The sequence below is a fragment of the Trichosurus vulpecula genome, chromosome 8, assembly GCF_011100635.1.
Source record: "Trichosurus vulpecula isolate mTriVul1 chromosome 8, mTriVul1.pri, whole genome shotgun sequence".
NCBI classification, from domain to species: domain Eukaryota; kingdom Metazoa; phylum Chordata; class Mammalia; order Diprotodontia; family Phalangeridae; genus Trichosurus; species Trichosurus vulpecula.
Window position 1 is genome coordinate 24,098,134 of NC_050580.1, and position 25,272 is coordinate 24,123,405.

The following is a 25,272-nucleotide window of genomic DNA, read 5'->3' on the forward strand; positions in this document are numbered from 1 at the left end:
AACAACCTGACCACATCTCTACATATTGTTCACGTGCATCCAAGTCTTTGCATCTCTGAATTGGTGCTTCCTGATAACATCAGATGAAAGTTCAAATGATAGCAATCAGCCAGAGAGCCTTCATTCAGCACAGTTATTTTAAAAAATCTTTCGGTGATTCTTCAAAACCTTTTCTTCTTCTTCTTATAGTCTTTAAACAAAGTTCTGTGCTAAGATGGGGAAGAAAAGATCAAGTCAAAATGACTTATATTCAGATGCTATAAAAAGACTCAGAAATTAAAAGATGTAACTTTGAAGAAGTTTCCTTTAAGGTAGAATATAAACTCCCTGTGGTCAGGGATTCTTTTGTTTCAGTCTGTTTCCCCAGCACACTGTAAGCACTTAATAAATGCTTGGTAGATTGCTGAAATAACTTGATGTTGAGAAGACAAAATCTGAATTTAACAACACTAAGCTATCCCTGGGAAGTCTTCTAAAGGAATAGGAGCTTCTTCTGTGGTCTCACTATCTCTGGCTCTGGATGAAAGCCTACTTTCCCTAGGCTGACTTGGAAAGCTCTCCTCTCTTCTCAGGCTTTGAGGCTGCTTCCTCAAGGAGGCCTTCACATCCAGCACCAGCACAATTAAGCGGTAAAGCTGCAACATCACAACAAGGAAGTTCTTCGCAGCAAAGAACACCAGCATCTGGTTGATCACTCCAAAATAGGTCATCAGGATGAGACGAACAACCAGGAAAGGCCCATCCTGGATGAAGAGGCTGATTCCAATGTTCCACAAGTCAGCACTATACTGGCAGAAGAACAAACTGGTGAATCCCTTAGATATCACGGATGACGGGCAGACAAAATGTTGAACTGTAAACGCAAGACAGGTCCATTAGTATACCTTCTAAGGGTTACAGACGATGAAAGAATATAAGCTGCTGTTAGACAAAGATGATGTCAGATTTGCCTTTCTATCTTTGAAGATAGTCAGATGTTTCATTGGCCTCTCTTGCTCCTGATACTGTTACTGTATCTTTAAAGACAAATGGAATTTTGCAAAAAGGGCATTTTGGTCCAGGGATTTGGGCTAACTTTTGACTGTCTTACTATGAGGTATTTTTGTCTATGGAGGCAGGTACAACTATGATGTTTGAGGAACTATTAGAAATCTGTGGAAAAGACAGAAGGTGAACAAAGAGATATAAAATGTTGAATGGATTGGTATCTTGTAAGGTGTTCTGCACATTATGTCTATTCTAAACATGTGAGTCTAACTCTGAGAAATAATGTTAACGATGAGTCCTTTATATTTTTGGCAGTTGGGATGCCTGTGATTTAACCCTTGATCTAGCATATAGGAGGATATTATTAATTATTAAGACCGAGAATTCAACACAACTAGATAATTCACCCTCAAAAATGGTACTCACATTAACCTCTAATCCAAATCCCAAACTAGTAAAATACATAAAAATATTTTTCTAGTGTGTGGCTACTTCACAGCATTATAAGAGTTAGCCAGGTATTAATACCTGAGTGCTTATTTCCCGTAGAACACCTTGGAAAGTACAAAAGAATGGGAAGACACCATTCTGACCCTACTCCCAAGGATTTTTCAGTATAACTCTGCACGTGACAAATATAGATATACAAAGAAAAAATTAAACCTCCTCTGCCCAAAAAGCCTACGATCTATAGGAAATGATCTTAGGGAGCATGTATAGGGAACCTCTGATGAAAACTTACACATAACCCATAGTTCATCAATACTAGAAATGAGAAGTCAGTCAACGACAAAATGGGTTACTGGAGACAAAAGAGGAGGACCAAGTGATCAGTGGCAAGGAAGCTGGAGAGAATGTGTCACAATAGAGAAGGTGAAGGGGTTTGATGCAGGAGAAAGCTTCATAGACACCCCTCCTTCCCCCAAAGGTCACTACAAAACTTTATCTACTTGTATCTAGGGAACAGTTTTAGTGTAGGAGTGAAGATAACAGTTATATTTCAAAGAGTCACAGAATAAGTGGAAAAGCAATAGACATTATGGATGGGAATTCCAGGCTTCTCACTGGAGATTTCTAAACAGAGATGGAGTGATAGCTCCTCGCATGTGCTCTAGAAGGGAATATTTTCCAGATTAGGCCTAAATGGCCTCTGAGATCATCTCACCTCATAGGATCATTGTTCTAGAACTGAAAAGGACCTCAGGGACCATCTATTCCAAGCCCCTCATTTGACAGATATCAGGATTAAGGTCCAAAGAGGTTACACAATTTATCTATCATCCCCTACATAGCATGTGACAAAATGTGATTTGATTTTGAATTTGGGCCTCTTTCTACTGGACCATGTCCCTTCCGACTCTGAGACTAGGATTTTGCTAGGCCACAACTTCATATTCATTCAAGAAATCTAGTTAGCGGAGTATGGTGATACGTAATAACTTTGCACCAATTCAATGAATCAGCCATTTTTACTACCATCCCCAAAAGTGCTTAGAAAGGAAGAAATCAGCAAATGCTAATTAACATGATGCCAGTAACCTAGTGTAAGCATAAAGGGCACATGGAGAGAGAAGGAATTAGCAGCCATAGCTAATTACAGAATGTTAAGTCAAGAGATTCTGAGATGGCCCTAAGGTTAAAACAGTTTGTAAAGGGAAGAAATTAGGTTCAAAACCCTTGGCCAGGTCCAGGACACTACTTTCATCATACTCTACCTGAACCATGGAGGGTACTCAGCATCATTCAGTTAAAATACAGTAGGACAAAGAAGAAGAGAAACCTTTTCAGGCTTCACTGGAGAGGGGCTATGGTAGAGGGGAAAGAACAGGGACACTGGATTCTGGGGAGACTTAGTTGGAATTCTGCCTCTGACACATACTAGCCATTTGACCAGAATCTAGTTCTTTCATCTTCTTGGGACTCAGTTTTGCCTGTCTGTAAAATAGGGGTAGGTAATAGCTACAGTGCCTACCTTCTGGGGGATGGGAGGTAACTACAAAGGGGAAGTGAGATAAAGCTCTTGATGTGTTGTTATTTCAAAGTTCTGTATTTTCTAAAAAGGTCTACGCTCCAACAATAGCCTAAAAGATGAGATATTCTTAAAAGCAAACCGCTCATGGTAAACATGTTTTTCTAATGTAAACCAGAAAAAAAAGCAAACTTTTTCATGGTGAGCACAATGGTTGTTTTATCGTTTTGTCTTCATTTCTTGCTGTGTTTCACAGTTTAAAGGAAAGGCTGGATATAATTACCACACAAAAGGAAATTTAATCAACAGCTGAAACTTTTTGTTTTAATTTCTCTAATTTAAATTGAATTTGGGGTCAAGGGTAGAAAATAATCCCTTTTATAAGAATTGTGGCTCCCATTTGGATCTCCTGAACAAAGTGAGTAACTCCTAATGAAGTCTGCAAAGATTCTCTAGTGGCTTCAAGGAGTGCCAAAAGAATGTGCCCTTTGTCAGAAGGACGATAGTAGCTGACTCAGAAGTCCCATTGCTACTTCTGGTGCCAAGATGGGGGAGTGAGGAGGGAACCCAATGATGCCCTCCCCAATTGTCTAGGAGCAGGGAAGCAGCTAACCAGCCCAGCAGGAAAGGTCTGTCTCACTGGGGTGGGAGAGGAGTGAGGTCAAGAGCAGCAGCAGCAGCCAGCCTCACAGCAGGGGGGCCAGCAATGTTCCAAGCCTGGGGCATTCCACAAGTGAGCAAGTGAGGCCCCTGCAAACCAGCAGCACCCCCCCCCCAGGCAAGTGGGCAGTCAATGTAGCTCAGCAAGGTCACTGCAACACAAGCAACCATCGAGGCCTTGACCCCATGGCTGACTAGTAGTGAAGCCCCTCCCCAGAACTGGCCAACAGTATGCCCCCAGAACCTACCAGCAGTGAGACCCTGTTTCTGTAGCAAGTCAGCATCATGGCCCCACCCCTGGGCCAGACCAGCCACAAGATATCTCCTCCAGGGCCAGCCACCAGACATACTCTGTTATTGTAGTGACCTAGTCAAAAGGCCCCATCCCTGGGACAGGCCAGGAGCTAAATCCCATGCCTGGGGAGGCCAACAGGGAACCCCCTCGCCCCAGTACAAGCCAGAAGGGAAGCCAACCCTCCAGAGAAAGCAAGCAGCTAAGCCCTGAAAACCAGTGAAAACCAGCAGTAAGACCAAAAGCGCCAGCACAAAAACCTTGGGACAGTGCAAGACTGGAGCCCAAGTCTCACATAAAAATACCAAGTCGAAAAAAGGGCAGAAAAAATGAGCAAAAGAAAACAAAACAAAATTTAAAAAGAGCTTGACTATAGAAGCTACTGTAGTGATTAGGAGGATCGACATATAAACTTAGAAAAGGACAAAAGAGTCAAAATGTCTACATGTGAAGCTTCAGAGAAAAATGTAATGTGGTCTCAGGCCTCCAGAAAAATTCCTAGAAGAGCTTAAAAAGGATTTTAAAAAGCAAATTAGAGAAGTAGAAGAAAATTGGGGGAAAATGAGAGTAATGCAAGAGAATCAGGAAAAAAGAGTCAATAGCATGGGGAAAGATATACAAAAATTTACTGAGGAAAATAACTCCCTAAAAAATGGAATTAGCCAAAAGGAAATGGACGTACAAAAGCTTACTGAAGAAAATAATTCCTTAAAAATTAGAATTCAACAAGTGGAAACGAATGACTCTATGAGACATCAAGATATGATAAAAACAAAATTAAAAAAGGGGAAAAGAAGAAAAATGTGAAATTCTCATTGGAAAAACAAGTAAACCAGAAAATAGATCCATGAGAGAAAATATAAGAATTATTGGACTACCTGAAAGTCATGATAAACAAAAAATCCTGGACATCTTTCAGGAAATTATCACGGAAAACTGCCCTGATACATTTGAACCAGAGTAAAAAATGGAAATTTAAAGAATCTACCAATCACTGCTTGAAAAAGATCCTCAAATGAAAACTCCCAGAAACATTATAGCCAAATTTCAGAGCTCACAAATCAAGGAGAAAGCATTGCAAGAAGACAAAAAGAAACAATTCAAATATCATGGGGCTACAGTCAGGATTACACAGATTTTGGCAGCTTCCACATTCAAGAACCAGAGAGCTTGGAATATGATATGCTGGAAGGCAAAGGAGTTAGGATTACAACCAAGAATCACTTACCCAGCAGACCTAAATATAATAGGGGGAGGGAATGGATATTTAATGAAATAGAGGAATTTCAAGCATTTCTAATTAAAAGACCAGAGCTGAATAAAAAATGACCTCCAAATATAAGACTCAAGGGAAACATAAAAAGGTAAAAGAAAAACAAGAAAGAGAAAACATAAATTCAATAAGCTTAAACTATTTTTATTTCTATATGGCAAGATAATATCTGTAACTCTTAACAACTTCATTACTATAAAAGAAGTTAGAAGGAGCATATGTAGACAGAGGGTATGGATATAAGATGACTTTGGTGAGGTGATTCCCCCCCAAAATATAAAGAGGTAAGAAAGGAAATTGCACTGGAAGAAAAAGGAGGGGGGGAGATTGAATGGAGTAAATTATACTATGTGAAAGAGGCATGAAAAAGCTATTATAATGGAGAGGAAGGGTGTGGAGGTGGGGGTAGGCAAAGTTTAAACCTTACTCTCATCAAAATTAGGTAAAAAAAGAATAACATACATACTCAGATATAGAAATCAATCTTACCCCATAAGGAAGTAAAAAGGGAGAGAGATAAGAGAAGCGGGGCAGGAGAACTGATAAAAAGGACAATATATTGGGAAAGGTGGTGATCAGAAGTAAAACACTTGTGAGGAGGGAAAACTTGGGGTGTAAGAGAGAGGGGGTGATGATCAAGCAAAAAATAGCATGGAAGGAAATACATAGTTAGGCATCATAACTATAAAATGAATAGAACGACCTCACTCATAAATTGGAAACACATAACAGAATGGATTAAAAATCAGAATCCTACAATATGGTGATTCCGAGAAACATATTTGAAGCAGAGAGATACACACAGGGGAAAACTTCGGTCAAAGCAAAGAAAGCAGGGGTAGCAATCACGATCTCAGGCAAAGCAAAAGCAAAAATCAATCTAATTACAAGAGATAAAGAAGGAAACTATATCTTACTAAAAGGTACTATAGATAATGAAGTGATATCAAAATTATACAAATACACATTATACTTGGGAGTCTTCCTGCCAAGACAAACAGGAACTATATGAACACAGCTACAAAACACCTTTCACAGAAATAGAGTCAGATCTCAAAAAAACTGGACAAATATTAATTGCTCACAGGTAGGCTGAGCCAATATAATAAAAATGACAATTCTACCTAAATTAATCTATTTCTTTAGTGCCATACCAAACTATCAAAAATCATTGTATAGAGCTAGAAAAATAGCAATAAAATTCATCTGGAAGAACAAAAGGTCAAGAATATCAAGGGAATCAATGAAAAAAAATGTGAAGGAAGGAGATCTAGCTGTACCAAATCTCTAACGGTATTATAAAGCAGTAATTATCAAGATAGTCTGGTGCTGGCTAAGAAATAGTGTGGTAGATTGGTGGAATAGATTAGGTACAAATTACATTCTAGTAAATGACCATAGTAATCTAGTATATGATAAACCCAAAGATCCAAGCTTTTGGAACAAAAACTCATTATTTGACCAAAACTGCTGGGGAAACTGGAAAACAGGATGGCAGAAACTAGGTATAGACCAACATGTCATACCATATACCAAGATAAGGTCAAAATGGGTACATGATTTACACATAAAGGGTGATACCATAAGCAAATTAAGAAAGCATGGAATAGTTTATCTGTCAGATTCATGGGTAAGGGAAGAATCTAGGACCAAAGAAGATATAGAGAGCAATACAAAATGTAAAATAGATGATTTTGATTATATAAAATTATTTTGATTTTATATAAATTTGATTATGTAACAATTTTTGCACAAACAAAACCAATGAAATCAAAATCGTAAACAGAAAACTGGGGGGGTGGGGATTTTGCAACCAATATCTCTGACAAAGGCCTCATTTCTCAAATATATAGAGAACTGAGTTTAATTTGTAAAAATACAAACCATTCCAATTGAGAATTGGTCAAAGACTATGAACAGGCAGTTTTCAGACAAAGAAATCAAAGCTATCTATAGTCATTTGAAAAAAAGTGCTCTAAATCACTATTGATCAGAGGAATACAAATTAAAACAACTCTGAGGTATTACTTCATGCCTATCAGGGTGACTAATATGACAAAAAAGGAAAATATTGATATTGGAGGAGATGTGGGAAAACTGGGACACTAATGCATTGTTGGTGGATTTATGACCTGAGCCAATCATTTTGGAGAGCAATTTGGAACTATTATCAAAGGGTTATAAAACTATGAACACCCTTTGATCCAGTAATACTACTGCTAGGTCTATATACCAAAGACATCCAAAATAATCTAAAAGGACCTATTTGTACAAAATTATTAATAGCAGTACTTTTTGTGGTGGCTAAGAACTAGAAATCAGAGGGATTCCCATCAATTGAGGAATTGCTAAACATGCTGTGGTATATGGTTGTAATGGAATATAATTGTGCTGTAAGAATTGACAAGTGGGATGACTTCAAAAAACCTGGACTTACATGAACTGGTGCAAAGGGAAGTCAATAGAACCAGAAGAACGTTGTACAGAGCAAGGGCAATATTGCTTGATGAAGAATTGTGAATGGATTCTCTATTCTCAGGAATACAATGATCCAAGAAAATCCCAAAGGACACATGATGAAGCATGCTATCTGCCTTCAGAATGATTGAATATAGACTGAAGCATGCCATTTTTACCATCTTTCATAATGTTTTGTATAATCGAACATGTATAACCTATATTTGATTGCTTACCATCTCAGGGAGGGGGGAGGGAAGGAGGGCAGGGAAGGATAGAACTTGGAACTCAGAACTTTGAATAAAAATGTTTAAAAATTTAAATAAAGGAAATGTAGCATTTTTTGCTATTGTTAAAGTATGCTCAAATGCCTTAAAGAAATTGTAAAGCACTTTTAATGACCTCAGACTTCCCCTATATTTAAAGGTTCATATTTTTAACAACAAAAAATTAATAAATAAAAGCCCCATTGCTCTCCATGCCTCCCACAACTGCACGACATAATAGTCCCTGATAGTTTATAGAATCTCCTTCCAAAATATAAGATTTTCTCAGTGAGCCTTCAAACCACAAGATGTGGCAAGCAGTGGGAACATGCCTGTGGGCAGCCCAGCTGGGGCTTGGCATTGTTCCTTCCTCAGAACTAGTTGGACAATGGTCATTTGAGAGACATCTGGGGATGATGGGGCCTGACTTTTAAAGCAGGAGAGCCTCCTATTGGGTGGGAACACATCCAGTGGCCCATGCCTTGGTTCTCTAACAGTAGACATGTTTGGGATATGAGGTTATTGCTTTGTTTTTCTTGTTCCTGGCATGAACTTGCCATTAACTTAAGGCATGAAGGGTATCATCAAAGGGAATGATGACTTGAAAGAAATGATGGGTCTGTCAAAATAGCAAGCATAAGGGATAACTGATGGACAGCCCACAAGATTCACTGGTATCCATGCACTCTTCATCACAACCCACAGCATTCATTAAGCACCTACTATGTGCCAAATACTGTATTAAGTGCTAGTGATACAAAGAAAGCTCCCATTCTCATGTAAATACATGTAAATAACCATGTACATGCAAGATCTATACATGTAAATGGAGAAGGGCACAAAAGGTTTCCTGCAGAAGGTTTGATTCGAACTCAAGCTTGAGAGAATTCAGGGAAGCCAGGAGGCAGAGCTGAGCAAGAGAATTACAGCCAAGAGGACAGCCAGTGAAAAAGCTATTGTTGCTGTTTGTTTGTTTGGTGGTGGTGTTCCTTTGTTTTCTGAAGCGGACCAATGGCAGGTATTAGGGAGATATGGGGTTGTGTGTGAAGACCCAAGGAGGCAGAAGGGGAACTAATGTATAAAAAGATTTGAAAGCTTGGGAGGGTCCAGGTTGTGAAGGGATTTAAAAGCCAAATGAAGAATTTTATATTTGATCCTGGAGCAAAAGGAAAGGAAATGGTGACAAGGTTAGACCTAAGCTTCAGGAAGGTCATTTTGGCAGCTGAATGGAGGATGGGTAATAGTGGAGGATGGGAAGAGGCTTGAGTCAGGAATGCCAAGCAGCAGGCTACTGCAGTACTCTAGGCATGGAGTAACAGGGGCCTGCTTCATGATGAGAGTTGTGTGACTGGAGGGAGGGTGACATAGAAGAGAGATGTGAAGGCAGAAATGATGAGACTTGGCAATGCCAAGAGAACTTGAGGAAGGCCCTCATGTCGTTGGAGCAGGTGGACAAGAGTGACACAGGATAAGAGGGCACAGAAGAAACAACCACTCCTGGCTCCAAAGCTAGAGTAAACCTCAGAGGTCATCTGGTGCAATCCCCTTATTTTAGAGATGAGGAAACTGGGCAGGGTGGGGTGTACCGTTTAGGATGCTGGAATGTGTATAGATTAAAAATGAGAAGACCCGAGCTCTAATCCCAGATACAATTCTTAATATTCATGGGACTTTGGGCAAATGCCCTGCCCTCTTTGTGCTTCAGGTTCCTCAAATATAAAATGAGGGGAGTTGGAGATGATCTCTAAGGTCACTTCCAGCTTTAAATCTAAGATGCTATGTCCAGGGAGGTTAACGTGCCCAGTCTCATAGGGAGTAAGCAATCAGAGGCAAGACTTGAGCCAAAGTCCTAAAATGCATTGTGAGCTGCAGTCTTAGAGAGAGAAGGCTCATTTATGAGATGACAAATTCATCCAAGTATCAAAGTATCTTTTATCGATGTTTTGACAAAAGTAGTACCATCTTCTCATTAATTCTGGCAAGTGCGTGTATGCGTATAATTACTTCTAAGTATTTTTTTTTTCCTTTTCCAAGAGACCCTTCTTGGAACCTCAAGTTGCTAGTGCCACATCCTCTAAAGCTAGCTTCCATGTACTCTGTATATAACTCGTATGTTCTGATTTTTTATGTTGTCACCCCCATTAGAACGGAAACTCTTTGAGGGAAGGGATTGTTCTTGTTTTTTTCTTTCTGTCTCTGGAAACTTGAACAGTTTCTGGAACACAGTAGCCAATAATAAATGCTTCTTGATGGACTGATTTTTAGCAAGTGGGAGTTAGTATGAGATGCAGTCTGTGGGAACTTTGGGAATTACTCTGAGCTCTTCATTCAAGGATGGAATCACAAGATTTTTTTTGAAGGATTGGAAGGGACCTCGGAGGGTATCTAGTCCAGTCTATATGCAAAAAGAAACCCCACTGTATATCTGAATATAGATTGGCATATAAACTCTGACTGAAAATCTTCAATGGCTGTTCTGTGTGTGTGTGTGTGTGCATGCGTGTGTGTGCGTGCGTGTGTGTGTGTGTGTGTGTGTGTGTGTGTGTGTGTGTGGTTTGTCTTAAAGACAAAAGATCTGTTGCCTCCAGGCTATACTGAAAGGGGAATTTTAGTGATGGAGAAAATTGAGTAAATGAAGTAGAATGAGTCAAACAGAGGCTGGGCAGATATCAGTGAAGCGAAGACTCAGGCAGCCCCTGGGAGATGGCTAGTGGGGGTAGAGGGGACTGGAACATTTTGGGCCAGCCCTGGGTCATCAACATGGAAGAGTGGAAATGGCTTTGGGCTCAGAGGAACCAAGGTTCGAATCCTGGCTCTATGCCCTCTGCAGCATTCCCTTTCAGTATCCTCATCTGCAAAGTGTGGCAGTAGAACTAGATAATCAATCAGGTTTTCCATGGCTTATTATCTGTGGGGAAACTTAGGTCATCTTAGGCTCAGGATTAGCAGTCTGGATCCATTCTAAAATGGATCCACTTGGGTTCTGAGGTTCATTACAAAAGAAATACTAAAATTCTTAGTATGGATTTGGTATTATCTTCATCTCTCTACAATTCAAAAATGGCTTTAACTTTCCATGTATTCCTAGACTGTGGACTTATCCAGAGTTGTTCCTGCCCACACTAAATTCTTACCCACTTTCCCTCTTGAAATCACTCAAAATTGGGGCGGAGCCAAGATGGCGGCTGGAAAGCAAAGACTTGCGTGAGCTCCCCACCAGGTCCCTCCAAAAACCTATTAAAAATGACTCTGAACAAATTCTAGAACTGCATAACCCACAAAACAGCAGAGGGAAGCAGGGATCCAGCCCAGGACAGCCTGGATAGTCTATCGCTCAGGAGCAGAGAGGAGTGGAGCTCAGCCTGGGCAGCAGCAGGACCTGAATCAGTGAGGAGCTGTGGCAGTTACCGGACTTCACAACCCACAAACACCAAAGACGACAGAGAAGGTTAGTGGGAAAGGCTTCTGGGGACAGAGTTCGACGTTCAGCCACCACCCCAGGGGCAGCAGGGGAGGTGCAGCTACAGAACTACAGCTGCAGTTACTTCTGGCCCCAGGCCCACCTGGTGGGAGGAATTAAGTGGCAGATCAGAACAGGAGTGCAGAGCCTGCTTAAGATTTTCATCAGGTCCAGGCTGGTGGTTCTTGAGGAAGGAGGAATGCTGGTGTGGCAGAGCAGGCTGTATAGAAATAGATCTGAAATAAACGGCACATCCCCTGAAGCTTGGAACAAAGTACTCTTTGCTCTATAAGCAATCATACCCCAACGAAAAACTCAAGGGTCAAGTAAGTTGGCTGGGAACATGGCCAGGCATCGAAAACACACTCAGATTCAGTCTCAGACTTTAGAATCTTTCTTTGGTGACAAAGAAGACCAAAACATACAGTCTAAAGAAGTCAACAAAGTCAAAGAGCCTACACCAAAAGCCTCCAAGAAAAACATGAACTGGTCTCAGGCCATGGAAGAGCTCAAAAAGGAGTTGGAAAAGCAAGTTAGAGAAGTAGAGGAAAAACTGGGACGAGAAATGAGAATGATGCAAGAAAACCATGAGAAACAAGTCAATGACTTGCTAAAGGAGACCCAAAAAAATACTGAAAAAATATTGAAGAAAACAATACTTTAAAAATAGACTAACTCAAATGGCAAAAGAGCTCCAAAAAGCCAATGAGGAGAAGAATGCCCTGAAAGGCAGAATTAGCCAAATGGAAAAGGAGGTCCAAAAGACCACTGAAGAAAATACTACTTTAAAAATTAGATTGGAGCAAGTAGAAGCTAGTGACTTGAAGAGAAATGAATACGAAGGAATGATATCTAAAAAATAAAATCAAATTAAGGGACAAGAGAGGAATATATTGAGAGAGGGAGAAAGGGAGAGATAGAATGGGGTAAATTATCTCACATAAAAGTGGCAAGAAAAAGCAGTTCTGTAGGAAGGGAAGAGGGGACAGGTAAGGAGGAATGAGTAAATCTTGCTCTCATCGGATTTGACCTGAGGAGGGAATACCACACACACTCAATTGGATATCTTACCCCACAGGAAAGAAGGAGGAAGAAGATAAAAAAGGGGGGACGACAGAAGGGAGGGCAGACGGGGAGGAGGTAATCAAAAACAAACACTTTTGAAAAGGGACAGGGTCAAGGGAAAAAATTCAATAAAGGGGGATAGGTTAGGAAGGAGCGAGCAAAACATAGTTAATTTTTCACAACATGAGTACTGTGGAAGGGTTTTACATAATCATAATGCATATGGCCTATGTTGAATTGCTTGCCTTCTTAGGGAGGGTTGGCAGGGAGGGAAGAGGGGAGAGAATTTGGAACTTAAAGTTTTAAAAACAGATGTTCAAAAGCAACAAAAAAAAAGTTTTTGCATGCAACTAGGAAATAAGATACACAGGCAATGGGGTGTAGAAATTTATCTTGCCCTACAAGAGAAGAAGGGAAAAGGGGATGGGAGGGGAGTGGGGTGACAGATGGGAGAGCTGACTAGGGAACAGGGCAACCAGAATATACGCCATCTTGGAGTGGGCAGGAGGGTAGAAATGGGGAGAAAATTTGTAATTCAAACTCTGTTGAAAATCAATGCTGAAAACTAAATATATTAAGTAAATTAAATAAAAAAAGAATCTAAAAAAAAAGAAAGAATACTATTCCTTCCCTAATTTTCTGCTTATCATGACTAAAAGAAACTTTGCGTTATCCTCAGTATTCTTTGACATTATCTAGTTTTGGTACTCATGGCATTATTTTTATAGAAACAAGATCTTGAAATTATGTTTTTCGTAAATGGTCTGGCTTACATCTTTATAAAGCATTAAAAATATTCAACTTAAATTAAAAAATACAGTTCATTTATCAAAAAAAGAAAAGAAATCACTCAAAATCAACATATATACATGAAAATTTGTTACTGACCATTTCTAAAGATTTGGTGCTTGGGCTTTGATAATGGCTGTCTTGCCAGCTCTGGTAAGCTTACCAGGATGTCAGTAACAGTAAAGAGTGAGTAAAGGCTGCATGCTATACTCAGGGTTGAGGTAAACTTTTATTTCTTTGAGCTCCTGGCCAATTCAATTAAAGACATATTAAATGCCTACTAAGTGCAAGACATTATGCAAGTAACTGGAGATACAAAGGCAAAAAAAATAGTCCTTGTCCTGGGACTTTACACAGAGAGAAGGGGGGGGGGAGAGAGAGAGAGAGAGAGAGAGAGAGAGAGAGAGAGAGAGAGAGAGGTAGGGAGAGGAGGGGAGAGAGGGGGAGGGAGGAAGGGAGGGAGAGGGGAAGATGAGAGAAAGGGAGAGGGAGAACATGTATACAATTAAGTAAATGCAAACTATACAAAGTAAAGAAAACGACATCAAAGTGTGGGGGTATTCATCATGGGGTTTCAGGAAAGGCCTTCAGAAGGTGGTGGTAACTGATCTGGGCTTTGAACAAAGCTCAGGAATCTATAAGGCAGAAGAGAAGAACAGCATGCCAGACATGCAGTATATTCTGTCAAAGGCATGGAGGCAAGAGATAGAATGTCATTTACAAGGCAAAACAAACACTAACCTGCAAGGTCAAGTGGAAACTGTAGCATGCTCCAGGTCCAAACGGCAAGAATTGCATAAACAAGTGCAGGATTATTTCTGGGAGAAACACAACATTCAATAACGTTCATAAAAACGTCACAGAACACCTGCAGAAACACACAACCTTCCCCACCCAGACTTGGCTTCATGGGTTTTCTTGGGGGCTGAGGCAGGGGTACGGATCTACACATTTGGAGGCACAAGACACATGTACAGAATGCTGAAGGTATGCATGAACAAGATGAAACGATGACCTTCTGCCTCCTTGCTTCAACGATGCAATTCATTGCAAGTGATAGAGTTTGACCAAGGGATTTCCTCTCTCTTGACTTCTGTCCCCTCCCCTATAAAATGAGGGAGCAGGACTAGATGAGAGTGGATGCCTCTTACAACTGTAAATCTTCTAATGTGTGTAATAAAGCACCTGCTAAGTATATTGTATATGCATGGCACAATGGATTAGAGGGTTGGCTTGGAGATCAGAAAGACTCAGGTTTAAACCATGGCTTTGCCACATCCTGGCTGTGTGACCCTGGATAAGTCACTCCATCTCTAAGAACTTCCAGGAAAGTCTCTAAGATGAGAATTTGCAGAGGAGATGCAATCCTGCCTTGGCAGAGAGATCTTCACCAGGAACTCCTTATACCAATGATATCAAAGGTCTGGTTAAAAACAAATAAACATGCAAGGCACTGTGCTTAAGAAAAGACAAAAAGGAAACAGTCCCTGCCCCCAAGAAGCTTACCTCCTGCAATGTTTACACAGGTATGGAAATAAATAAATAATGTATATACAATGGAATTGTTCAGTGAAGAGCTTTAGCAACCAGTGTGTGGGGGGATTAGGAAAATCCTCACGTAAGAGAGGGCAAGTTAAATTTCATTAGGATTGGTGCCCCTTCTGCCAATATAGATCACAAGCTCTCTGGTCCAGCAGATGGTCTGTGAGGGTTAGTGTGGCTGAAAAGTCCATTCCTCTACAGTCAGTCTTGGGATGAGCCCTCTGTGAAGTTTGTTGTCGTTCATTCTTTTCAGTCCTGTCTGACTCTTCAAGACCCCATTTAGGGTTTTCCAGGCAAAGACACTGGAGTTGTTTGCCATTTCCTTTTCCAGCTCATTTTACAGATGAGGAAACTGAGGCAAATAGGCTTAAGCGACTTGCTTAGAGTCACACAGTTAGTAAGTATGAAACCAGATCTGAAATCAGATCCTCCTGACTCCAAGCTCAGTGCGCTACCCACCAAGTCACCTAGCTGCCCTTCTTTGAAGTTAACTAGACTGATTTCCCTGTCAGGCGAATTCAGCAACTGAAAGATAAGAATAAATAGTTCTCAAAAGAAGAAGTAGAAATCAATAACAACTGTATAAAAGAATATTCCACATCACTGTCACCAATAATAGTTAGCATTTATATAGTGCCTACTGTGTGCCAGGCACTAAGCCAAGCATTTTACAATTATTACGTCATTTGGTCTTCCCAATAACCCTGGGCAGAAGATGCTATACTGAGGCAAACAGAGGTTAAGTGACTTGCCCAGGGTCATGCAGCTACTAAGTATTTGAAGATGGATTTTAACTCAGGTCTTCATGACTCCAGGCGCTGCACTCTATCCACTGCACCACCTAGCTGCCTCAGTAATGATAATTACAGGTGAGAAAACTAAAGCTCTAGGAGCTGCCTAGATTTAGGGATCCTCTTCCTCTTCTTTGCCTCTCACCCCCATCCCTTCAGGCTCTCAGTGAAGCAAGTATTCCCAGGCAAGGGCAAAGCGCAAACTCCTTCTCTTCTTGTCACTGCATCGCAGTCAATGGGCGCAACCATATTTCTTAGCTTCAAAATGCTTCGTTAACAGGTCGAGACAGTTTTTAAAATGTTCATTCTATTTGCATCTGCAATTATAGACGCATCCCCTTTCATGTGCTAATGACACGTGAACCGACACAAAATATGGGTGAGTTTGGGAAGATAGGGGGTTGGGAGAGGTGAGCAAAGCATTCAGAAACAATTTTGGAAAAGATATTTGAGGTCTCAGGATGTTTGAGGTGGCCAGATCTGAGTTACTAGGTCCGGGAGGAGCCAGTGCACAAGACGAGTCTAAACCAAAGAGAAAGAGGACAGAAATAAATCACCAAGACCAGATGGCATCTACTCAAAAGTTCAGAGGGAACTTCAGGTGGAAATTGCCCAATCCGGGTGGGTTGCTGATGTGATCCCATGAAATGTGTACTCTTGTCTCCATATCGGACAAAATAAAAGAGTTGTTGGATTAAAATGACTGATCACAGGCACAAATGCCCAAATATGGGAATCTCTTCCCCTACCCCACCACATTTTCATCCATTGGTCAACTAGCACTATAGTTTTTTGCAAAGGAAAACTGTGCCCAATAAATGGGCTTCTTATAAAATATAAATGAGTGCATAAATAAAAACAGTTCCTTTTTCTATAGCACTTTAAAATTTGCTTTCTAGAGGTTTATCTCTTTGGAGCCTCACTGACAGCTTGGCAAATTTGATTTTATCCCTTTCCCCACTTTACAGATGAGGAACCTGAGGGGACATTATGACTCTCAACTTCTTAACCAGGGTCATACCATATTATAGTTATATTTATGTTGCAATATTATTTCTATTATTTTATTATGACATTTTGAAATATTTTTATTATTTATGTAATAAATTAAACATGTAACTTTCAAAGCTGTCTTGCTTGTCTTTTTTCCCTCTGAAACTCCTTTGTTCTCTTCTAAGCATTAAAAATGCTTAAATGACTTTCTTTTGGCTTTTTTTTACATTACTAACTTAGTTCCCTTCTCCCCTCCTCCATTAAAAAAGCACAATCTTTGTAATAAATAAGTAAAATAATTCTTAAAAAAATCAATCTTTCCCCAAAGTGAACAAACATTCTAGTAAGTTCTACATCAGAGACCTGTTAACTGTAAGCTATTTTGGGCACTGACCCTGAGATAGGCCTTATTTGGCACTTATTAAAAAGGAACCAACATTTTTGCCTCTGCCTCCCCACTTGCTCTGCACCCTAGGTCTGGAGTGCTTCCTTCCCAGGACTGTTGGCTGAATTCCAGGCCATTATTCCAAGTTCTCCCTCATTCAGATCTCCTCCCTCTTTCTCAGCTCCCATCTCATAACTGGAGGAGGCTCCCTTCCATGGGAACTCATCAGGGTTTTGCTTGAGGACCTCCAGTGAGAGGGAACCAACCATACGTCAGTCAGCCCCATTCCACTTTTGGATGGCTCTCATGGTGAAAATCTGCATCTCTCCAACATCTGTCCATTGTTCCTAGCTTTGACCTCTGAGACCAAACAGAACATGTCTAATCCCTTTCGTATATGACAGCCCTTTGAATACTTGAAGTCAGACATCATGTCCCCTCATCATACTGCTCCCCCATCCCAGCCTTCCTTTCTCCAGGCTAAACTTTCCCAGTTCCTTCAACTGACCCTCCTATGACATGGACTCATGGTCCTTCACCATCCTGGCTGCCTTGTTCTGGATACTCATCAATGTCCTTCTTAAACAGTGGTTCCCACTGAGCACAAAACTTCAGGTGACTTCTGGCCAGAGCAAAATGTAGTGGGGTTCCCAGCCCCCTATTGTTGGAAACTATTGTCTCTAGATGGCGCCATAGTGCACAGAGTGCTAGGTCTAGAGTTGGGAAGACTCCTCTTGCTGAGTTCAAATCCTGGGCCAGTCACTTAACTCTGATTACCTCAGTTTCCTCATCTGTCAAATGAGCTGGAGAAGGAGATGGAAAACCACCCCAGTATCTTTGCCAAGAAACCCCAAATAGGGTCACAAAGACCCTATTTGGACACAACTGAAACAACTGAACCACAAAATTATCTCTCTTAATGTGGCCAGCCCAATTTTCCAATTCTGCACGAACTTTTTAGGCTACTTCACAGGGACCTGGTGAGGATCAAATGAAATTATATATACATATACATGTATATATATATATATATATATATATATATATATATATATATATGTATCTCAGATGAAATAGTGGGAACATCTCTAGTCCAATACATACTGAACAAGACTCCTCCCTACAATTGTCATCAAGGCTTTGCTGGGAGACATCTAGTGACAGGGATCTCACCACCTCCCAGGGCAGTCCCTTCCCACTTTGGAGGAGCTCTAGTACTCCCTAAGAGACTTTTCTTGCAAGCAATCCCAAATCTGGCATACCTCCTGCCGCCATCTCTCCTAGTTCTACCCTATGGGGAAGGAGGGAGATGGAGTTGGATTTTCTGTTTTTAAGGGTGCCAATGACCCCCATAATTTCATGGTACATTTCATCACCTGCCTTGCAATCCTCCTAAGGACCTTAAGAAAACAGGACACCATGAAGATAATCCCAGCCTATGTGCCAACATCTCCTGCAGAAGTAGGAGAAGCGGGGAAATCCACTGGGGAACCCTATCAGATCATCCAAATGAACGTTATATATTAATACTGTTAATTTCAATGTGAGGTTGGGCATAGGAAAGAAGCAACCAAGGATTAACTGACCACTTCCTCTGTGCCCCACACTGCGTTAGGTATTGGGGATGCCAAGCAAAAAGAACAACTGTTCCTGCCCTCAAGAAGCTTACAGTGTAATAAGAGAACATAACACATAAAAGGTTGTGAAGAATGAAGGTACCTGATTCTGGGATATGGTTTTGAAGTCCAGAAAAAATCAGGAATAGGGCCAGGAGGGAATAAAGGCAAGTCAGCCTGGGCCTCTCCATAAAATCGTAGCTCCAGAAGCAATTCATCAATGTGAGAAAGAGGGATGCCCTTGTGGAGGGATATGCCAAGGTAAGCAACAATAGAAGTGAGAGGCTGTTCAAGGGCTAGGAGGCCTCAGATGCAAAGGGAAGATCTAGAATTAACTAGCCAGAGCGAAGGCATAGTTTTGAGTCCAGAGGAAGTTAAGGGCAGGGCCAGGAGGGAGATAAGGACAAGTGAATATATAAAAGAAGATCGGATAAAAATGGAAAATTGGGCTTATGATTAAGATATCAATAGTGTTACAGATGCTGAAGCCTTCTACATGTTTACCTTGACTGCTTTCTCATTGACTGTGAGAGTTGGAGTATAAGGAAAACTAAGAGGTACAGAATTAATTGGTGCTTTCAAATTGTGGTGCTGGAGAAGACTTTTGAGAGCCCCTTGGACAGCAAGGAGATCAAATCAATCTATACTTAAAGAAATTAATTCAGGCTGTTCACTGGAAGGTCAAATACTGAAGCTAAAGCTTAAATACTCTCGCCACATCATGAGGAGAAGGGACTTATTGGAGAAGACCCTGATGTTGGGAAAGATTGAAGGCGAAAGGAAACAGGGATGGCAGAAGATGAGATGATTAGATAATATCATGGAAACGATGAACATGAGCTTGGACAGACTTTGAGAGAGAGCAGTGGACGGAAGGGCCTGATGGGTTGTGGTCCATAGAGTCACGAAGAGTAGGACACAACTGAATGACTGAACTACAACATTTTCTAGATTTCAGTTAAAAGTCATTAAGTATGATGATGTTTTGTCCCCCACAGGCCTGCGATTTCATAGGTGTGGGAAAGTGCTTGTCTGGAAATTCCTCCTACTGACGCAGACTAGGAAATCCCCACTAACTTCTACATTTAGAGAGTAGTCTGGGTCATGGAGAAGTTCAGCGTTATGTCCAAAGAACATATTCAGTAGAAAAATGGGCTACATCTTGCCTGAGAGGAAATGACTAACTACTGGTGTGGGAATCCACTGAATCAGCTGTCTGCGTGTGCCACTAGACCCCACCAAATCTCCAAGAAGAGACCTCTGATGGCTACAGAAAGCAAAGAAATAGGATAAATAATGTGGACAGGATGCAGTAGTTCTGCAAATCTCAGAAAAGCAAAAATGCTTCTGAAGGAAGATTTCTTCAAGCTTGAAAGAGAAACTAGGACAACCAGAATAAAGACACAATGGACACAGCAAATACCCAGAGTTATGAATCTGGATGAAAATTAATAGATAAATGAGACAATTGTATAAGTGTATAGATGTTATAGGGAGCTAGGGAGGCTTCCTTAATGTGTTAAGCTCTAGGCTTTAGAAAACATGCAGGATGAGCCATACAGTCCCCACTGAGGCAGAGAATTTTCAACTGAATGATTATAAGGATCCAAAGACACTAATATATGGATTTAGAACAAAAAATACCTCAGAAATTGTACAATCCAATAGACTCATTTTATTTATTAGAAAACTGAGTTTCAGAGAAACGAAATGAATTGCTCCAAATCCCATTGATCAGAACCAGCGTTTGAAGCCAAGTCCTTTGATTCAAAGTCCTGTGCTCTTCTTCCTTCACCACATGGAATCCAAGTGAGAATTAATTTTATTCTTATGTTATGAAGCCTTTCACATTAGTACTTTGTGATGTCCCTTCCACTACTATGGTCCATGTCTTGAGTAATTCCCTTCTTGTCCCACATGCATCCACCCCATCTCCACCATATGCATATTTCTGCCCTGGTTGAGGTTACTTGTGCTTTCATGGCCAGATTTTGTCATTGGCATTTATATCCCTTCATGTGTTTCATTCTGGGGTCATGTGAGCTACAGCGGAGTGAACACTAGACTTGGAGTTAGAAAACTTGGCTTCACAATCTGTTTCTTCCCCACATAACCAGAGTGATTTTGGTCTAAGTCACTTCACCTCACTGAGCCTCAGTTTCCTAGGGGCACAGATTTAGAACTGGAAAAAACTTTAAAGTCCAACTCCCTCATTGTACAGACTGGGAATGTGAGATCCATGGAAGTTAAATGACTTGCCCAGGGTCATACAGCTAGTAAGCACCTGAGGCAGAAATCTTCCTGATTTCTCAGTCTAGTTCCCTATCCATCATGCTGCCTCTCCACTTTAAAAAGAATGGGTTATGCCTGATGATGTCTAAGGTCCATTTCAGCCCTAAGTCCATGCTCCTGTGAGCTTTGATCTTGTCTCATTAACTTGTTTGTTTGTCCTGTTAACTCTATTTTATATTATAAACTATGTCTTTCAATTGCCCTATAACTCTCTGTTGTATTTGTCTATTATAAAAACATCAAGATTATTTGGTCTGTCAATATACCAATAAACCTGATATTTCATTGATATGGGCATTCCCTCCAATGATAGAGACCACAACCCAGCCATTCCTGCTCAACCCCCCATAAAGCAACTACAGGGGATCCATCCAACAAGTCAGAATATTTCTTATTTTCTCTTGACATTTAAGGATAACAATGGATCAAATGAGATATTATTGGTAAAATGGTTAACAAAGTCTATATATATTTAATATGTGTTTATGTATACATATACATATATATGAATATATGTGTGTATACATGTATATATATATATATATGCCACTCTTCTTGTTGTTATCATCACATGATCTATCCATTAGCTATCCCTCTGTCTTGACATAGGACTAACCCATTTTCATTTTTAACTACATTTATTTTTCTATTACCCAGCTATGATAGGTAATTACTCATTTGTAATGCCTGCTAATAGTCTGCTCACGCCAACCACGAACTTCTCCATTGCCCTGCGGGCGATCGTTGACTTCATTCCTTCAGAGATTGATATGTTCTAGACTTCACGATTAAACACAAGTATTTAACAGATGGACCTTTGTCTTAGGTTGATGCTTGGTTTCATCAATGGAAGTCTGATCTTTACCAAATGCAACACAGTTTACTCACCTCTTCTTGAACAATTCTGAATTCAACACACTGTCTATTCCAGAATCTGTCGAAGATAAAAATTCTGATTGATGACCTCTATGGATTTTCTATTTAACTATACAGCATTATTTGTACAGTAGGCATCCTTTGTCCACTTAGTTTTTCCTGTGTGGATGGTCCAACACTCTTGAGTGATTATAGTTCTCATTCAGTAGTGTTCCAGGGTTTGATGAAGTCGATACAATATTACTTGAAAACTACAGAATCTAGATGACTTCAACAACTATAGCAGGGGTTCTTGATTCTTTTTTGTTGTAGACCCATGGGGCAGTCTGCTGAAGCCTTGTCAGAATGATTTTTGATGCAAAAAAATAAAATACTTAAGACCACAAAGGAAGCCAATTATACTTATCAACATATTAAATAAAATTCACAGACTCCAGCTTAAAAACCTCTGATCTGTAAAAAACTCCACTTCAGCTAGGACTATTCACTGGAATTCCTCCATGATCATGGGGACTCTTCTCACCAAATAAATGGCTCCCTGTATGAGGCCGTGCTGGATATTAACAACTACAGGTTGTCGAACAAGTTATATCTGTTGTGATATTTTTCCAGAAATATTGCATTACTTTAATATATGATCAAAGTTTGGAGGGGAGGGGAGGCTTTCATGGAGAAGAACTTTTAAGATGGAGTTTGACCTACAGATTCAAATGTCCACCAAAAAGTAACACAGAAGAAATTTCTAGCCAATTGTGTGATGATAAAGATGTGGCTGACAAGGAACTCTCAATTGTGAGAGCTAGATAGTTCACTTCTAATACATTCATGCAGCTTGTTCTTGATCTGTGTGGGGATTATTCTCATTTTTAAAAAAAAGTCCTACAAATGGTGGATTAAGCATACAAGTCAGTAGTTACTGATGTCTTGGTAGTCTCTATTTTTATTTTTGATAATAATGTCTGAGATTTTCCCCTTCCTTTTCCTCTCTCTCTCTCTCTCTCTCTCTCTCTCTCTCTCTCTCTCTCTCCCTCCCTCCCTCCCTTCCTCCCCTTGTGTCTGTCTCTGTGCCTGTTCCTCTCTCTCCCACCTGAAGAAGAGATCTCTGGGTTTCCTCAAGATTGTGTCATCCTCCAGCAATGGCCTTATCTGTGTAAATTTCATCTAGCCTAGTTCCGTCTTTGCTATCTTTGTTTTGTGGTTTCTACTTTCAGTGTAATCCTATTGGGACCTTGGCTTCTTAAGGGAAGGAACCATGTTTTTGCCTTTTTTAAAAATTGTAACTTTTTGTATTTCCAATGCTAATCACAATAAATGAGTTTTGTTTTGTTTTTCAAGTTTCTTACCTGATTGATCACATAACTGTGATATCTAGTCTAATGTCTTTATTTTATAGATGATGAAACTGAGACCCAGAGACAGTCAATGACCTATCCAAGGTCTCACAGCTAGTTAATGTCAGATTAGGGCCGAAAATCAGGACTCTTGGCTACCATTCCAGTGGACTTTTCCTTCACAAAACCAATGAATTTAATATTAATTAAATGATTGAATAGCCCCATTTTCCTGGTTTAGAGGGAAGTATACTGGACTTGGAGTGAGAAGGTCTAGGTTCTTCTGCCACTATTTGTATGACATTAAGCAAGGTGTTCAACCTCTCTGGGCCTATATGAGAGAATTAGAGGGACTCACAAGCTAGAAGAGCCAGAAGGGATACTGGAGATATTCTAGGCCAGGAGTTCTGACTTGTTTTTGTATCATTGAGTCCCTTGAGCTACCCAGCAAAGCCTTTGGATTCCTGCCAACCATGTTTCAATACATGAAATGAAATACGGAGGGTTACAAAGTAAACAAACCATATCAAAATACATTTATCAAAATATTTTTTAAAACTAAGTTTATGGACCTCGGGTGATAAATCCCAGATCTAGGCTAATCTTCCCACTTTATAGATGTGGAAAGTGAGGCCTACAGAGATAAAGAGGCTTTCTTAAGGTGAACAAGGCTAGTAACAGGACTGAGGTATGAACCCAGGTTGTCTAACTTCAAATCCAGTGCTCTTTCCTCCATCCCACCAGGACACAGCTCAGGTCCCTTCAACTTCTAATATTCTCCAACTCTGATCTACTGGGCACCCCATGGGAGCTAGATGGGGAGGGGGAGATGATTGGGCTTACCACAACAAAACTAAAATTAACTCTTCAAGACCAAAATATCCCCAGTGATTCAGGATTTTTCTTTCTTTTTTAAAAAATCAATTTAAGGAGTTGTAGAGAATCCATACAAATTTTTAAAAAATGTTTCGCATGCAGGTGAGCCAAAGTGACTTTTTATTATGATTGGAATAATATTGTTTACCCAGTAATTTAAAGAATGAAGGTCATTTTATGTTGGTTTAGTTTTTTTCCTCTTCAAAAAACAGAGCATACAGTAAGCATGCATTTAGAAATCAGCCTCATTCCAATTTATTTTTATACATTGTGGAAAATAACTCAAGCTTGAAGTGTAGAAATTCAAGGCCTGAAATTTAAATCCCAATGGCAAGAAAATGGTTCCATAAACAGATGTGGTCATGGGTTCCAAGTTTATTTGCTAGTGACAAAAAGAAAGAAGCCCACCACTTTGCCAACTCAATACATTTTAATTCATAGGCATGTATACCAAGAAGTCTTTGGGCGGGTTGAACAATAAAGACTCAAAACAAAATTTACTATTACTAGTTGTTATTACTAAGCTACTAAACAGATGATTAAAACCAAAGTTTATGTGCCTCATTATCCTGCACATTGGGGAACATTCAGTGCTTGACTATAGAGAAATTTTTCCTTCCTCCATGGAACCTCTGGACTGATTTAAAATTAGAGAGATACCAAGCTTTGGGGTACAGCCATCATTTACATCATGGTACTCTGATTTAATTTCTCTCTCTCTGTCTCTGAGTCTCTCTCTTTTATTCTCTCTCTACATATATAATCATATAATAATTTTATATAACCTATGTGCAAATATCTAGCCCTATGTATATAGACAGGAAGGCACACGCATATAAAAAATTGGCACGTATATACATTTTACACATTATATAAAATTATATAGAGATTGTACCTATGATTTCATCAGTATAAAGAATTTGGAAGTGAGGAAACGCCCTCCACCAATGCAGGTCAGCACATTCTCTGCCACTTAGAGTCTTAATGAGTTGCCTGAAATACTATAAGTCTTAATGAGTTGCTCAAGGTCACACAGCCAGAGTGGGTGAGAAGAGGGACTTGAACCTGGGTTTTCTTGGCTTTAAGACTGGCTCGCTATTCATTAAAGTGGGCTTCTTCTCATCAAAAGTATGTGTGAATGCTGTACATCATTAAATAACATATGTGTATATATATATGGAATATTTTCTTTTACCATTGAATTTTTATTTTTTTTCCTCAGTTGTGACTATTTTCAATTAATCAATTATCGAATCAATAAGAATATGTTGAGTGCCTATCCTGTGCTTGGCAGTATTCCAGGTAAAAAGGATATAAAGATAGAAAAACCATCCTGCTCTCAATGGGCTTAT

The 25,272-nt window shown here is 40.0% G+C and overlaps 1 protein-coding gene across 1 annotated transcript in view; it reads right to left on the bottom strand.

The window, feature by feature from the left end:
* Positions 1-449: 449 nt before the first annotated feature.
* The window catches only part of TMEM26 (transmembrane protein 26), a 57,961-nt gene continuing 33,138 nt past the window's right edge, over positions 450-25,272 (bottom strand). Inside the window, exons 5-6 of the mRNA XM_036737033.1 lie at positions 13,960-14,036; positions 450-853 (exon numbers count right to left, since the gene is read on the bottom strand). Coding sequence (XP_036592928.1) covers positions 450-853; positions 13,960-14,036 — 481 coding nt within the window. The remainder of the gene's footprint in view (positions 854-13,959; positions 14,037-25,272) is intronic.